Genomic DNA, 13,976 nt, shown 5'->3' on the forward strand with positions numbered 1-13,976 from the left:
TTTGCACTAAGACTTTTCAATACCACGTCTGTTTTCAAGTTGAAATTCAGTTCCTACATTTGCAGTTTGGAGATTTCACTAGCAAGTGGTAATGAAGTCTGACAATATAGTAAAACATAAAATTATGTCCATGACAATCACTGTCGACATTTTATGAAACAAAAATGTATGAGATTTGTGTTGAACTATCTTTAGGCCATGGTTAATTTTTGTATTATTATTATTATTATTATTATTATTATGTTTATATTTATAGTAAATCTTAATTTGTATTTGTATTTTAACACCTGTTGTCGTTGAGCCGGTGGAAGTTGGAAAGAGGAAAATGTTTGGATTTGGTATGATTTTTTTTTACCACTTCATTATTTTTATTATATTTTTGTTTTGTTGGAAGTGTAATTCAAAGTTGAAAGTAATTGAGTAAAATTACTTAAGTATTATTTTGGGGGATTTAAACAGAATACTTGTACTTTTACTTGGCAGTACTTTTAACTCCTTACAATTTTATTTAAACTAGAAACATACTCCTTACATGCAGATCATTTTCTTTCATCTTACTGGAGCGAAGCCACCATTCCAATGCATCTGGCAAATAATAGATTGACAAACGACAGTTGTGCATGGTGATTGTGTGGAGTTCCGACCATCGGCAAAGGCAGAATTACGGATCTGATTTGAGCTTCGGATGCATTAAAATATTTGTGCAACTAGACCATATGTGACGGCATGACTGAATGTGATGTACTCTGTTTTAGAAATACATTGCTAGCTTCTGCATACCTGATAAGAGGACATTATTAATTATTTCCCCACTATATTAGCATGCTAGAAGTCTTGAAATTAAGACTTTCTCCAGACCAAGAGGTGGCGATAAACACTTTTCTACAAGTTTTGGCGACGGCGTAGAGTAAAACCAAATCACTTTAGTTAAATCAGAGCCCTTTTATCAAATTTATCCTACAAGTTTAGCAACAACAAACTAAAGTTTTTAGTCGAGGAGACAAAAGTCAGTTTTTTTTAATGGATGTTTATGGAGGAGATGCTTCAGTGGGCAAAAAAACTGCTTTTGTGAGGAAATAGTTAATCACTTAATTAATTGACCGCTTATCCACCAATTTTCAACGTGTTTTACTCAAAAAATAATTTTGGAATGAACCATGTGTGGAGTTTACTACGATAAAATTGTTGTTTTATAAGAGAAGCCACGGAAATCTTTGCGACAGGTAGGGGTCAGTTTACGGCTCTCCCTATATAATTGTATGGTATCCGCAAATGGTGACTTACTGTCGTAACACTGGTTGACACTCTTTCCTGTGGTAAAAACATAGCTATACGTACACACGCGGAGGTTATTATCTCTGAAGAATAGAATCTCTGGTAAAATGTTGCTGTGAATATTCATCGACTGTATTCAAGTGACTTTAGAAGAAGTGTAACGTTTTGTTAAACGTTTGATGATTCAGAGTTAGACCCTGGACGAGATTGGTCATTGATCTGCCCATTACTTGTCATTATTTATCACAATGATCTTATACCTTTTATTCTCATGGATCACGTCGTGTGCAACAGGTAAATACACTGATCAGCCACAACAATAAAACCACCTGCCTAATATCTTGTCGGTCCCTCTTGTGCCGCCAAAACAGCTCTATCCCGTCTGGCAGCAGATCATTTTAAGTCCTGTAAGTTGCGAGGTGGGGGCTCCATGGATCGGACTTGTTGGTCCAGCACATCCCATAGATGCTCAATCGGATTGAGATTTGGTGAATTTGGAGGCCAAGTCAACACCTTGAACTCTTTGCCATGTTCCTCAAACCATTCATGACCAATTTTTGCAGTGTGGTAGGGTCCTGCTGAAAAAGGCTGATGCCATCAGTGAATACCGTTGCCATGAAGGGGTGTACATGGTCTGCAACAATCTTTAGGTAGGTGGTGTGTGTCAAAGAAACATCCACATGAATGCCAGGACACCAGGTTTCCAGCAGAACATTGTCCAGGGCATCACACTGCCTCTGCCGGCCTGCCTTCTTCCCATAGTGCATCCTGCTGCCATCTCTTCCCCAGGTAAACAATGCATAAGCACCCGGCCGGTCACATGATCTAAAAGAAAACTTGATTCATCAGACCAGGCCACCTTCTTCCATTGCTCCATGGTCCAGTTCTGATGCTCACATGTCTATTGTAGGTGCTTTTGGCAGTGCACAGGGGTCAGCATGGGCTCTCTCACCGGTCTGCAACTACACAGCCCTATATGCAGCAAGCTGCGATGCACATGTGTGTTCTGACACCTTTCTATCATGGCCAGCATTAAGTTTTTCAGCAGTTTGTGCTACAGTAGCTCTTTTATGGGATCGGATCAGATGGGCTAGTCCTCTCCCTATGCGCATCAGTGAGACTTGAGTGCCCATGACCCTGTCGACAAAAAACATGCAAGATCCTCTCTTTGTAAAAGTTTTGAAACTTCCAACACATGAAATTCAAGAACTGACTGTTCACTTGCTGCCTAATATATCCCACTCCTTGACAGGTGCTATTGTAATGAGATGATCGATATTATTCACTTTACCTGTTTGTGGTTTTAATGTGCAGATATTATACTGATCATTGTATTGTATTGTATATTAAGCAAAATAAACCAGTATATTAATTAGTATTGCACTACTTTAAAAACTACTTTATAAACTTAAAATGAATGGCAAAACAAGCAAAAATAAAACCCACCATGGTAACCCTGAGTTTATGCCAAAATTACATTGTATGCAACATTACTGTGGCTAAACCACTGCCATCAAAATAAATAAATAAAAGTATCAAAATCAAATTATTCTACATTTTAATATATCTTTACAGTGTATGCAGAATTATTTGAGTAGTTTGGCTGTAACCGTGATTACCATGGAAGCATAAATTTTTGTAAGGTCATGTCCAGTCTGGAGAAATAACAAATGTTGTTTTTTTTTTAGTTGATGACATGGTGTTTATTCCTGGTGGGAGAATGACGATGGGAACTAGTGCTGCTGATGGGAGAGACGGGGAATCACCAACACGAGCGGTCACTGTCCAACCTTTTAAGATGGACAAATTTCCTGTTACGAACTCCAACTTCAGGTACTTGTCATTGTTACAGAAGACAGTGGTTATGTCTCCAAACCAAGTAAACAACCCAACTACACAACATTTTTCAGAACGTACCTATGATGCCAAAAAATGCTGTCTAGGTAGGCATCTCACTTGGTGTTGAAACAGTCAACTTGGGGGGTAATCTTGTCATCCTACCGCTAGTGTGTTCTGACTCTACTGATGCAAATGCTTCTGTTTTTCTAGGGAATTTGTCAGACTGCAGAAATATAAAACAGAGGCTGAAACATTTGGTTGGAGTTTTGTCTTCCAGGATTTTGTGTCTGATGAGCAGAAAAGCAAGGTTACTCAGAAGATTGAGGTATGAACCCAAAGTAGGCGCATAAAGCATCAAAATATATCATGTATTTTGATGCTTAATGGAGCATAAAGCACCAACTTATTGACTAATCTAATCTTTTACATTTGTTTACAAACCAGAGCACAAATTATATGTTTTTATCAAACATGTTTAAATGGTAATTGGCAAATGGCTAACTACTCCCTATCATCCTGTATTTGTCTTCCTTTGATCTATTTAAAATAACCACTTTCTTCTTTCCTAGTCTGCTCCTTGGTGGTTACCAGTCGAGAAGGTCTTCTGGAGACAGGTAATATAGTTAATACCTTATATGCATGTCATTTACAGGGCCTTACATTATGACTAATGCAAGAAACTATAAAATCAGTAATGTTAATGTAATAGAGTTTATTTTTTAGTATGTATGGAAATACATATTCGTCAAGTCTTGATGTGTGCAGCCAGCAGGACCTGGCTCTGGTATCAAGGACAGGCTGGAGTTCCCTGTGGTGCAGGTCAGCTGGAATGATGCACAAGCCTACTGTCAGTGGAAGAAGAAAAGGCTGCCAACTGAGGAAGAGTGGGAAATGGCTGCACGTGGCGGTCTTGAAGGTAAACCAAAAAAGCCATATGTCTCTAAGCATCTGAAAAATCTGCTCCATTATTTGTGTTTTTAGTATCATTCACTTTACTGTTTTTCATATTTTTAAATAGCCTTTATAGCCTGCACATGTGTATTTTAGGCAGGACATTCCCATGGGGCAACAAGTTCTTGCTGAACCGCATTAACCTGTGGCAGGTCAGTTGAGGAATATGCTTATAGATAATGTGAAGGAAAATTAATATTTTTACTTAAAAACCGCCAGTGTTTAAAGTTCTAAGAATTGCTACGTAGTATTTGTAGTGCTCAAATTGTTGGTGAACACTTTGATTGAAGGGCCCATTTCCAGATGGAGACACAGCAGAAGATGGCTATCATGGTGTAGCTCCTGTAACTGCCTATCCTCCACAAAATAGCTATGGTATGTAATAACACACTCCATATGTCTGATTAAGGCTGGTTTGGTTTAAAATGATAGGCTGTATTAGAACAGTGGAAAAGTTTGCAAGTTTAAAAGTTATACAGTCAAATACTTGTCCTATCCTTGATTAAATATATGACTAATATTTGACTGTATAATTTTTAAACTTGCAAACTTTTCCACTGTTCTAATACAGCCTATCATTTAAACCAAACCAGCCTTAACAATTCTTTGATCGGCACCTGGTGAAATAATTACATAAAACATCACAGGGTACTCTTTAACTCTGCATCCCAAGATCAATACAAGTTAAGCTACATCGACAGCATTTGTAGCATAATATTGATTTCGAGGTTACAGTGATGCACTTACAGTGATAATGAATGGTAGCATAATTTTAGCTGTAAATATGTTTAAATTGCCATGTTACGTTAATTTTAGGGTTGCAGGGTTTACAACGTTATGTCATCATGGCATAATAGTAAAGTCATCAAAAATATGGAATAATAGAAATGGAAATGTGGGAATTATGCTGTGACTAAGCAAAATCCAAAATAAATAAAAACTGTGTTATATTTTAGCATCTTCAAAGTAGTCACCCTTTGCCTAGAATTTGCAGACATGTACTCTTGACATTTTCTCAACCAACTTCTTGAGGTATCACCCTGGGATGCTTTTTAAACAGTATTGAAGGAGTTCCCATCTATGTTGGACACTTAATAGCTTCTTTTCTTTATTATTTGGTCCAAGTCATCAATTTCAAAAACCTTTTTTTTTAAACAAGATTTTTGGTTTATAATGAAATGAATTAATATGTTGGCACAATACATTTTTTGTCTACAAAACTATTTTTAAACATGTAAGAATACACCTTCAGATCAAAAGATTTTTAAGATTCTGAGAAACATTTCAGTCAAGTGTTTCAAAAACTTTTGACCGGTAGTGTAGATAAAGTTAGCCTTCACGTTCAAAGTTAGCTAGGTTTGGGAACACTATAGCTAGTAACACATTTAGATAGAATCATAGATTAAATGAAAGTATGGCACAAACCCATCATAAATCTGGAAATATTCTTAGCTATGCTATTATTATAATGATACGAGTTACAGTAATAACATACCTGTAATAAAATATTTGCTGGAGAGCCATGTGTTGGAAATGGTCTCTTCCGTCCAGTCAGCTCTGTTGACTGAATTGGAAAAGTCAAGTCGTTTTTTCCATTGTGGTTTTTGACAGTCAACTGCGCAGTATGGCATTTAATTTAGCTTAGCCAAACAACTTGAAGGTAACAGCTAACGTTTTAGGACTGTTTGGTCCGCTTACTACAGGTTTGGATTACTGTTGCCTGTCATTTTGCCACCACTTCCATGTGTGACGTAGGCATTGACATTGCCAAAATATTGGTCTGTACTTTACGTTAAAATACTTAAAGTTTCAAGAATATCAAGTTTATGACTTGGCCCCCATTCACTTCCATTGCAAGTGCCTCACTGTTTCCCAGATTTGTGCTTTATTCAAAGGAGCAAAGAGTCGAAATTAACTTTTGTGGTAATCAACATTATGCAACAAAAGCTGTCGAAGCTGTCGAGCTGAACTTGTATTGAACCTGGAATATTCCTATAAATATTTTAAATCCTTTAAAATAATCTAACTCTAACTTTTGCTCTAATTTGAGAGAATGATATCCCACCTTGTTAAAGGACTATATGATATGCTGGGTAATGTCTGGGAGTGGACCTCCTCACGTTTTCCTGGTGCTCAGACACAGTATGCCCTGCGTGGTGCATCCTGGATTGACACAGTCGATGGTTCAGCCAATCATAGAGCTCGTGTCTCCACTAGGTCAGTCATACTTCATCCTGCTTACTTTACTTATAAGCTAGAGTACACTTATGTTGCATTATATATAATTAGATGTGTTTGCTAAGTAATGTTTACTGTTTGTTAATTCATATTATTCAAAGGAAAATTTACTTCAGTTTTTCATTATTCTATCCCTTTTTATAGTAGTTTCATTTGACCTCAATAGGGTTGTTCAACTCTTGCAACTGGTGTTGTCTAAATCAATGTAATTTTATGGTATATTTTATGATGAAAAAAATTAAACGTGTGTTTTATTTTATTTTGTGTAGGATGGGAAATACACCAGACTCTGCCTCTGATAACCTGGGCTTCCGCTGTGCTTTGAGTTCAGATGCAAAGCAGGAGACAAGCAAAACCAGAACCGAGCTGTAGGAGCCAAATGTTTAATGACCAGCTAATGTCAGTGGTGCATTTTGAAATGCATTCTACATTTCTCCTGTTCAGACATGAACAGTGTTATATTTACTTTTTTACACAAAATACTGCCATATTAAAATATTAACAATCTTATAATTGTATTGATTTGATCATGTTGTCTACAGTAAATAGTTTTAGGAATACTACACATTTAATTGTACTGGATGATACAAAGTCCTACATTTTAAATAGTGTAAAGTCCGTTTTACTTTTTAACATTTTAAAAGCCAAAACATGACCCCTGAAAATAATTCTAAATAATATTATTTCCATCTCACGATATAGTAGAATATAATAAGGAGGCTTGACATGCTTTCATATAGCAGTACACTCTTATATAATAAAAAGTTATTTGGGGTTCTATATAGAGCCCTAGGGTTCTTTATTCAGCTCCAAAGATCCTGTTATGCCAAAAAGGTTCAACAAGTTTTGTACTTGTTTATTAGTCTTACTTATGCTTAAGATTTTTACTTATGGTGAATATTAAAAGATCTAATATAATTATTCATATTAAATCTTTTAATATTCACCATAAGTAAAAATCTTTATATACATAATATTACTACTAATTAGAATTATAGAGAATAGAATTTCATTTTTATAGTTATGGCAATATGACATATGTTATTGCTTGTGTTATTGTAAATGCAGACTTTTAAAAATACTTAACTTTACTAAATAATACTTAAATATGTTTTTATATTATTTAATATGTTTTCTAGTGATTTGGAATATTTACATAAACAATTTAATCCATGAAAATTCCCTGGTGATAAAACAAAACGAAAGTTCTATATAGAAATTTTAGGGGTTCCAAATATGAAGTGAACCCTTTCAATTTCTACACAACCTTTTCTTCTAAGAGTGTTGTCACTGTGGTACACTTTTGGAACCTTATCAACATGGCCTTGAGGTAAATTGTGTAGACAGATCTGGTAGTAACTGATGTACTTTCACCAAGTCCTAAGTGACATGTCCATCTCCTCAACCGCAATAGAGAGTAGAATCACTTTTGGAGTGTTCTCGAATAAGGCTGCTCTGTTCTGAGTTTGCCCTTTCTTCACCCAGTGGCCGTAGATCTTAAAGGCGCAAGCATCAATCATCTTGCGTAGAGGTTTGATGGCGTAAGGGTCGCAGCGGATCACCTCCTTGGTGACTGGTTTGGCTCGGCGGTAGTTGCAGTAAATCCGCATGGCAGCAAGTACAGTCATACAAATAACCTGCAGGAGTTTGTGAATTATGGATAAGAAAGTGCATGCGTTGCAGGTAATGGAAACCTGAAATCGATATTTTCTAAGAGAAGTTAGCTCCTTACCTTGAACTTTCTGTAAGGGCTGAAATGGCGGACTTCTTCAACCACGTATTGCTGGAAGAATGGGTGATTGAGGGCTTCTGTGGCAGTATAACGACTTTGTGGGTCCACTACTAGTAACCTGGAAATCTACTAGGAGGAAAACGATTGACATTTTCACATCGGATTTTAGCAAAACTACTTTGAAACTGTACGTTTGGTAAACAAACATTATGATTCCTTATTAAAAAAACATAAAATCAATGACTGACTGAAACACACCAAGTCTTTCACAGTGTCAGAGCGGTCATCCCACTCTGGAGAACTGAAGGCATATTTCCCTGCGAGAATCATTCGCAGCATCAGCATTTGTTTCCTGTGCCAGAAAGGTGGAGATCCAGCCAAAAGAGTGTACAAGATCACTCCAGTGCTCCAACTACACCAGATCAGAAAGATAGATTTAATACAAAGACTTCTCTTAACCATCAGCAACCACCTTTAAAGGTGGGATACTGCAAATCAATGTGTTGAAAATTTTAATAAATTCATATTTATCGCATGTTCATTCATTAACTCATTCTTCGCAATCGTATATCAACTGGTGACCACCCAGAACACACTAGCATCATAGCATTGAGTTTCACATGAGCAAGCACCGCTCGCATTTTCTCTAGGACATCTAGTTTTAGGGGTATATTGTATGTTGAATGCTCTAAATAATAATTCACAAAGACTGATGTTGATGGCACATACTGTATATCACATTTGCTTACAGGTCAACAGCAGTCCCATAGCCAACATGGCAGGGATCCATGGAGCACTCGATGATTTCCGGGGCCAAGTAACCTGGTGTTCCACAAACCTCTTGAGTAAAACAGAGAGCACATTTGTGATTTGTGTAGCAATATATGACCTCGAAACCATGTTATTCAAGTACAACATGTGCTGTCTTTCCTTCCATGTGTTGTCTCTTCTACATCAGGTGGTAGTCTTTCATCTGAACTCACCATTCAACTTTTGTCCCGGTGCAATCTGAATTGAAAAGCCAAAGTCAGTGAGTTTGATGTTCATGTCATCATCCAGCAAGATGTTCTCTGGTTTCAGGTCCCGATGGACAATGTTGTGGGCATGAAGATACTCAACCACTTCCAAAAGAGCTCGCATGATCTTCCTATCAAAGAATGAATGCGAAATGAGTGCCAAAAATCAATATATTCTTTCTTATGTTAACATAGTAGCTTTGAATGAATTTGCTATATAAAATTAAACTCATTAACTTAATAACTTTTAGGCTTATAGTACTCTAAACTTTCAAACTGGAGCATTGATTAAATGGTCATATACACTCACTGAGCACTTTATTAGGTAAACCTGTACACCTACTTATTCATGCAATTATCAAATCAGCCAATCGAGTGGCAGCAGTGCAATGCATAAAATCATGCGGATACAGGTCAGGAACTTGAGGTTGTTCACATCAACCATTAAAATGTGATCTCAGCGATTTTGACCATGGCTTGATTGTTGGTGCCAGATGGGCTGGTTTGAGTCTTTCTGTAACTGCACACGCACAACAGTGTCTAGAATTTCTCAGAATTGTGCCAAAAACAAAAAACACCAAGGACGGAAATGCCTCGTGGATGAGAGTGGTCAATGGAGAATGGCCAGACTGGTTAGGGCTGACAGAAAGGTCAGGTAACTCAGATAATCACTGCTACAACAGTAAAAGACCATCTCAGAGATTTGTTTTGGACCATAGTATTCCTAATAAAGATAAAGATTGAGTGTACCATAAAAACAATCAAATCTAATGTATGTGTGGATTCAAAGTGCTGCCTTCAGAAGAGTGGCAGCATGCCATGACCTAAGTTCAAACTCATCTGAACTCAGAATGCCCTGTTTCTGTTGGCAACAGCTAACCATGCATCTGATTACATAATCCCCTCTTGAGTATAGGGTATGAATTAACTTCAGAATCGCTCCTTCACACATTTACAGACAATTATAAGCAGTTCAAAATTTATGTCAGACTTATTCAAGGGAGAGCTGACCGTGTCTCTTTCTCACTTAAGGTGACTTTTTCTGTGAGGTAATCAAAGAGTTCTCCTCTCTTCATCCTGTTAAAGAATAGACATGTATAAACATTTTATTGTGAAAAGACAGTAAAATCTTTTGAAAACGAATTAAACTAAAGCAAAACCAATCGGTTGGGTTGGTGACATTTGAAGAAAACCATTCATTACATTAATAACACTATAAGTGGCTGGACAAAGATCAATTAAATAGGAATAAAATAGAGCAAGAGAATAATGAATGGAGGGGATTTGAAGTGTGTTTGCCTGCATGTTTGTATTGAGTGTAGCTGTACATTGGCAGTGACCTTCCCATCTTCACACTGAACTCTTTTTTTGTGCATTTAGAAAAGTCAGTCTCCTATCCGTATGCTGTGGACCGACAGATAGTTCTCAACAGGAATAGATTTTAAAATCTGAGTATAATGAATAGGAAGAAAACTTGTAAGCAGTTTAGATTCTTGGCATTGAGCCCCTACTCAAGATAAGAAAGAGAAAACTAGACTTTTCCATTTTTGGAAGACATGTAAGTGATGCTTGCCTATGCAAATATCGCCACCACAACTCTAGGGTTGTAGGTTGCCAGGGCATTTGTATTCAGTTGCTAAGATGTTGTGGGTGGTTGCTAGGAGGATGCCCAAATGAAAAGAGCCCACTTCTAAGTCTCTAGGTGTGGCTTATGTCCTTCTGTCAATGTATGTCTATGGAATGTTTTGCATGTTTTATCATACACCAGCAGAAAAGTTTGCAACTCTTCTCAACAAGCCACAAAATGTAGGGTTTCATTCACAACCGTAGCACAAACAGTGCAGGACTAGTAACTTTTGAAGTTGAATACTTAGGGTTAGGGGTTAGTTTAAATCCCTGACCCTAAGTACAGTATTAGAAATAGTAATAGCAATAGGGATTGTTGCCTAACATTAGTGAGGCACAAAAATAATAACTGAGGCAGAGACTGCACATAAAATTAGTCATGAGATTTGAATGCAGTGAAAAGAAAAGGCCATACTTACAGATCAAATACCAAAAAGTAGAAGGCATTTGATTCAAAACAATCCTTGAGTTGAACTGTGAGGGGGGAAAAGAGATAATCTGAAGGGTTTTGTTGTTGCAAAACCATAATAGTCTGGCGTAATAATCAACATTGAATCTCATAATTGAAATTATGTTTTTAAGTATGCAGTTAATACAAGAAATATAATTTATTAAAATATGTTAATTTGCTATGCCATAGAACCTTTACATTTTATTTGTTATACTTGGGAACCTTCACATTGGCATTGGACAACCATACTTATGTTATTTTGTCCAGATACTTTTTGAAGAATGTCAATCTCCTTTACAGTGGCCTGCTGGATTTCTTGTATCTCTTGGGGTGTCATTTTGTCTGATGGTGTGATGTCTATGATCTTTACAGCATATTCCTGGCCACTACGTTTGTCCACACATCGTCGGACTACACTGCTCACACCTCTGAAAGAGAGGACATGAATAAAGGTCTCAGAACAGCAAGGAACAAAAACTAATTTTGTTAAGGACTTAATTTTCATTGTTGATTGTTTTGTTGTAGCCTTATTTTAAATGATGTACACTCTCTTTCTCAGAGACAAATGTCTCCACACCACACCAAGATGTGAAACTAACCTTCCTAAGATCTCCTTAGGATCATATTTGTCATAAAATTCCTGACCACCAACACAGTCAGGGTTTTCCTCCGCTTTTGTCATTCTGAAGTATCAGATATCCTCGGCTGTATTTCAAATTCCTTAAAATACATTTAAAAATAAAAGGAAGGCAAGTTTTAGACACAAATACACACACACACACAAATTAATCTACTAGGCTGAACATTGTCATGGGTCAAACATGTTGAGAACTAAACATACAATATTTTAATTAGTTGTTGCATGTATTGTCCTTTGATACATGACAATTTGCAATAATGTTGTTTTTGTAATTTGTAATTTGATTTCTGTTAAACTATCACAAATATTCCTTAATTATTTACCTTAGCCTCAACATGCCTTCAATATTTCACTCACTTACCTTCATGTAGCAGTTTGTCCTTTAGTCTTTATGGCTCCGGTGGGAGTCTCTGAACTTTTGCTCATGCATACCATACGTTGGTCTCTCGGTTGCTAATGTACAAACAATAACGTAAACAAAACTTTTCAGAAGGTTGGACTGTTTTCCTGCCTTTTCTTTGTACAGTTTTGGTGGTTTACCAGCATTAGGTCCAGAAGCTTTGGCTATAAATAGACCGGCTGTTATTTGAGTAAGGGTGTAGGCATATCCAAATGGAACAGCGTGTGCCCATGTGTTTAGACTGACCTGATAATGTTAATGATGTTACATCAGGGGCGATTCTAGGATTTCACTCTAATGGGGCTCAGCCCCCAAATGACACTGAATGATGTGCACATTTAATAAATTTACATTTATGGTGTTTTGTTTTTTATACTGTGTTTAGATCATTCAACTTATCTAGCTAATATTAATTTATGTCATTTTCTATAATAAACATTTATAAACTTATAAAAATAACCAAATCCGCTTCAAGAATATAGACAAACCATACATTAAAGCCACCTGCCTAATATTGTGTAGGTCCCCTTGTGCCAGCAAAACAATGCCAACCCGCATCTCAGAATAGCATTCTGAGATTATGTTCTTCTCACTACAATTTTTCAGTGTGGTTATCTGGGTTACTGTAGACTTTGCCAAGTTTGGACCGTGGCATGATTTTTGGAGCAAGATGGGCTAGTTTGAGTATTTGTAGAACTGCTGATCTCCTGGGATTTTCACACACAACAGTCTCTAGAATTTACTCCGTATGGTGCCAAAAGCAAAAAACATACATTTTACAACTCCTACAGCTGAAAACTATATTTGTAAACTCAAAAACCTCTTACTACAGCAAATGTGAAGTGAGTGTGTGTAAATTATCGGCAGATAATATTTCTCTGTCTGATAATAACGCGTGACTCGAATGTTTTGAATTCATTTACCAAAGAAATTTGATCTGATTCGTTTTTCCTTTTAATTTGTCCTTTTGGTAACACTTTCGTTAACCACTTGGTCTCCATATAGACACTGATTTCAGTCTTGTATGGCGACACCTCTAAACTCACCAGGGCTTGATCTGAGATTAAGATGTTTCCAATTGAGCAGTCAACAACAGATGAAATGAATGACTTAGATATATATATAAAAATCTATTCTAGAATAAATCTTATGGACTGATGAAAAAAAATTATAATCCCTACCAGATGGGTTCAAAAGTCACCAAATATCTGCAAGACCAAGATTTCTACACATCCTGTGAAGCGTCAGAGTTGCTCTATGGGGCTTACACACTTTTGCATCACTAAGATCAAGGACTGAGTCCATTAATAGATTAATGTCTCCTACCAATATTATATCATGAGGGGTGCCAGCGGCCTGCAACATCCCTTCAAGATCTATATAAAAGCCCTGATCATCAGAATTAGGTGCATAAATATTAGCCAAAACCATCCTTTGCCCCTGAATTTCTGCTAAAACTATAATGATTCTTCCTAAATTAGCTTTAATCTGTTTGAGACATTTGAATGGTAGCTGTTTATTTATCAATCAAAAATGTCCACCCCATATTTTCCCAAATTGTTCAACTTCCTGTTAGGAGAGATGAGTTTCTTGAAGAAACACTATTTCATATTTCTTACATTTAAGAAATGGAAAAACCTTTCTTCTATTTTTGGGGTGTCCCAACTCATTCCACATGGAGAAAGACAGTCCACTCATATTAACATTTGACATTTGATATAATAGAACAAACAAGATTACAAAGACCACATATCAACATCAGTTGATTTTAGACGTGACAGAGTTGTATATCCCATCAATGTTATATG

At 36.6% G+C, this 13,976-nt stretch overlaps 2 protein-coding genes across 5 annotated transcripts; one reads left to right on the forward strand and one right to left on the reverse strand.

Annotated features, from left to right (window-relative positions):
* Positions 1-1,071: 1,071 nt before the first annotated feature.
* On the forward strand, positions 1,072-6,816 carry sumf2 (sulfatase modifying factor 2). 3 transcript variants are annotated; one of them, XM_052104791.1, is made up of 9 exons: positions 1,072-1,223; positions 2,964-3,108; positions 3,325-3,439; positions 3,684-3,728; positions 3,880-4,030; positions 4,162-4,217; positions 4,356-4,440; positions 6,141-6,282; positions 6,573-6,816. In XM_052104791.1, the coding sequence occupies exons 2-9, from the start codon at positions 2,972-2,974 to the stop codon at positions 6,673-6,675; spliced, it is 834 nt and encodes a 277-aa protein (XP_051960751.1). In that variant the 5' UTR covers positions 1,072-1,223; positions 2,964-2,971; the 3' UTR covers positions 6,676-6,816. The 3 variants fall into 3 exon arrangements, with proteins under 3 accessions (XP_051960751.1, XP_051960750.1, XP_051960749.1); XM_052104790.1 differs by lacking the exon at positions 1,072-1,223 and adding an exon at positions 1,299-1,569; XM_052104789.1 differs by lacking the exon at positions 1,072-1,223 and adding an exon at positions 1,593-2,064.
* A 129-nt stretch (positions 6,817-6,945) lies between these two features.
* phkg1b (phosphorylase kinase, gamma 1b (muscle)) lies at positions 6,946-12,409 on the reverse strand. Of its 2 annotated transcripts, XM_052104786.1 has the most exons (10): positions 12,130-12,409; positions 11,728-11,848; positions 11,378-11,556; positions 11,097-11,151; positions 10,063-10,128; positions 9,019-9,182; positions 8,785-8,875; positions 8,294-8,447; positions 8,036-8,161; positions 6,946-7,940 (listed from the first exon to the last, which is right to left on the reverse strand). In XM_052104786.1, exons 2-10 carry the CDS (start codon positions 11,808-11,810, stop codon positions 7,674-7,676), a joined length of 1,185 nt encoding a protein of 394 aa, XP_051960746.1. In that variant the 5' UTR covers positions 11,811-11,848; positions 12,130-12,409; the 3' UTR covers positions 6,946-7,673. The 2 variants fall into 2 exon arrangements, with proteins under 2 accessions (XP_051960746.1, XP_051960747.1); XM_052104787.1 differs by lacking the exon at positions 10,063-10,128.
* Positions 12,410-13,976: the final 1,567 nt, after the last annotated feature.

The sequence above is a fragment of the Xyrauchen texanus genome, chromosome 34 (genome assembly GCF_025860055.1).
Source record: "Xyrauchen texanus isolate HMW12.3.18 chromosome 34, RBS_HiC_50CHRs, whole genome shotgun sequence".
Taxonomy (NCBI): domain Eukaryota; kingdom Metazoa; phylum Chordata; class Actinopteri; order Cypriniformes; family Catostomidae; genus Xyrauchen; species Xyrauchen texanus.

Bases quoted from the DNA above. Each gene is read 5' to 3' on its own strand.
- sumf2 (XM_052104789.1), top strand. From the start codon at position 1,956: ATGAATGCCAGGACACCAGGTTTCCAGCAGAACATTGTCCAGGGCATC. The intron at 3,109-3,324 runs GTACTTGTCATT...CTGTTTTTCTAG, and splicing joins GTTACGAACTCCAACTTCAG to GGAATTTGTCAGACTGCAGA. The intron at 4,218-4,355 runs GTCAGTTGAGGA...CTTTGATTGAAG, and splicing joins ACCGCATTAACCTGTGGCAG to GGCCCATTTCCAGATGGAGA.
- phkg1b (XM_052104786.1), bottom strand. From the start codon at position 11,810: ATGACAAAAGCGGAGGAAAACCCTGACTGTGTTGGTGGTCAGGAATTT. The intron at 11,557-11,727 runs GTTAGTTTCACA...CCTCTCTTTCAG, and splicing joins CCTAAGGAGATCTTAGGAAG to AGGTGTGAGCAGTGTAGTCC. The intron at 10,129-11,096 runs GTAAGTATGGCC...ATTCTTTAACAG, and splicing joins TACTTTTTGGTATTTGATCT to GATGAAGAGAGGAGAACTCT.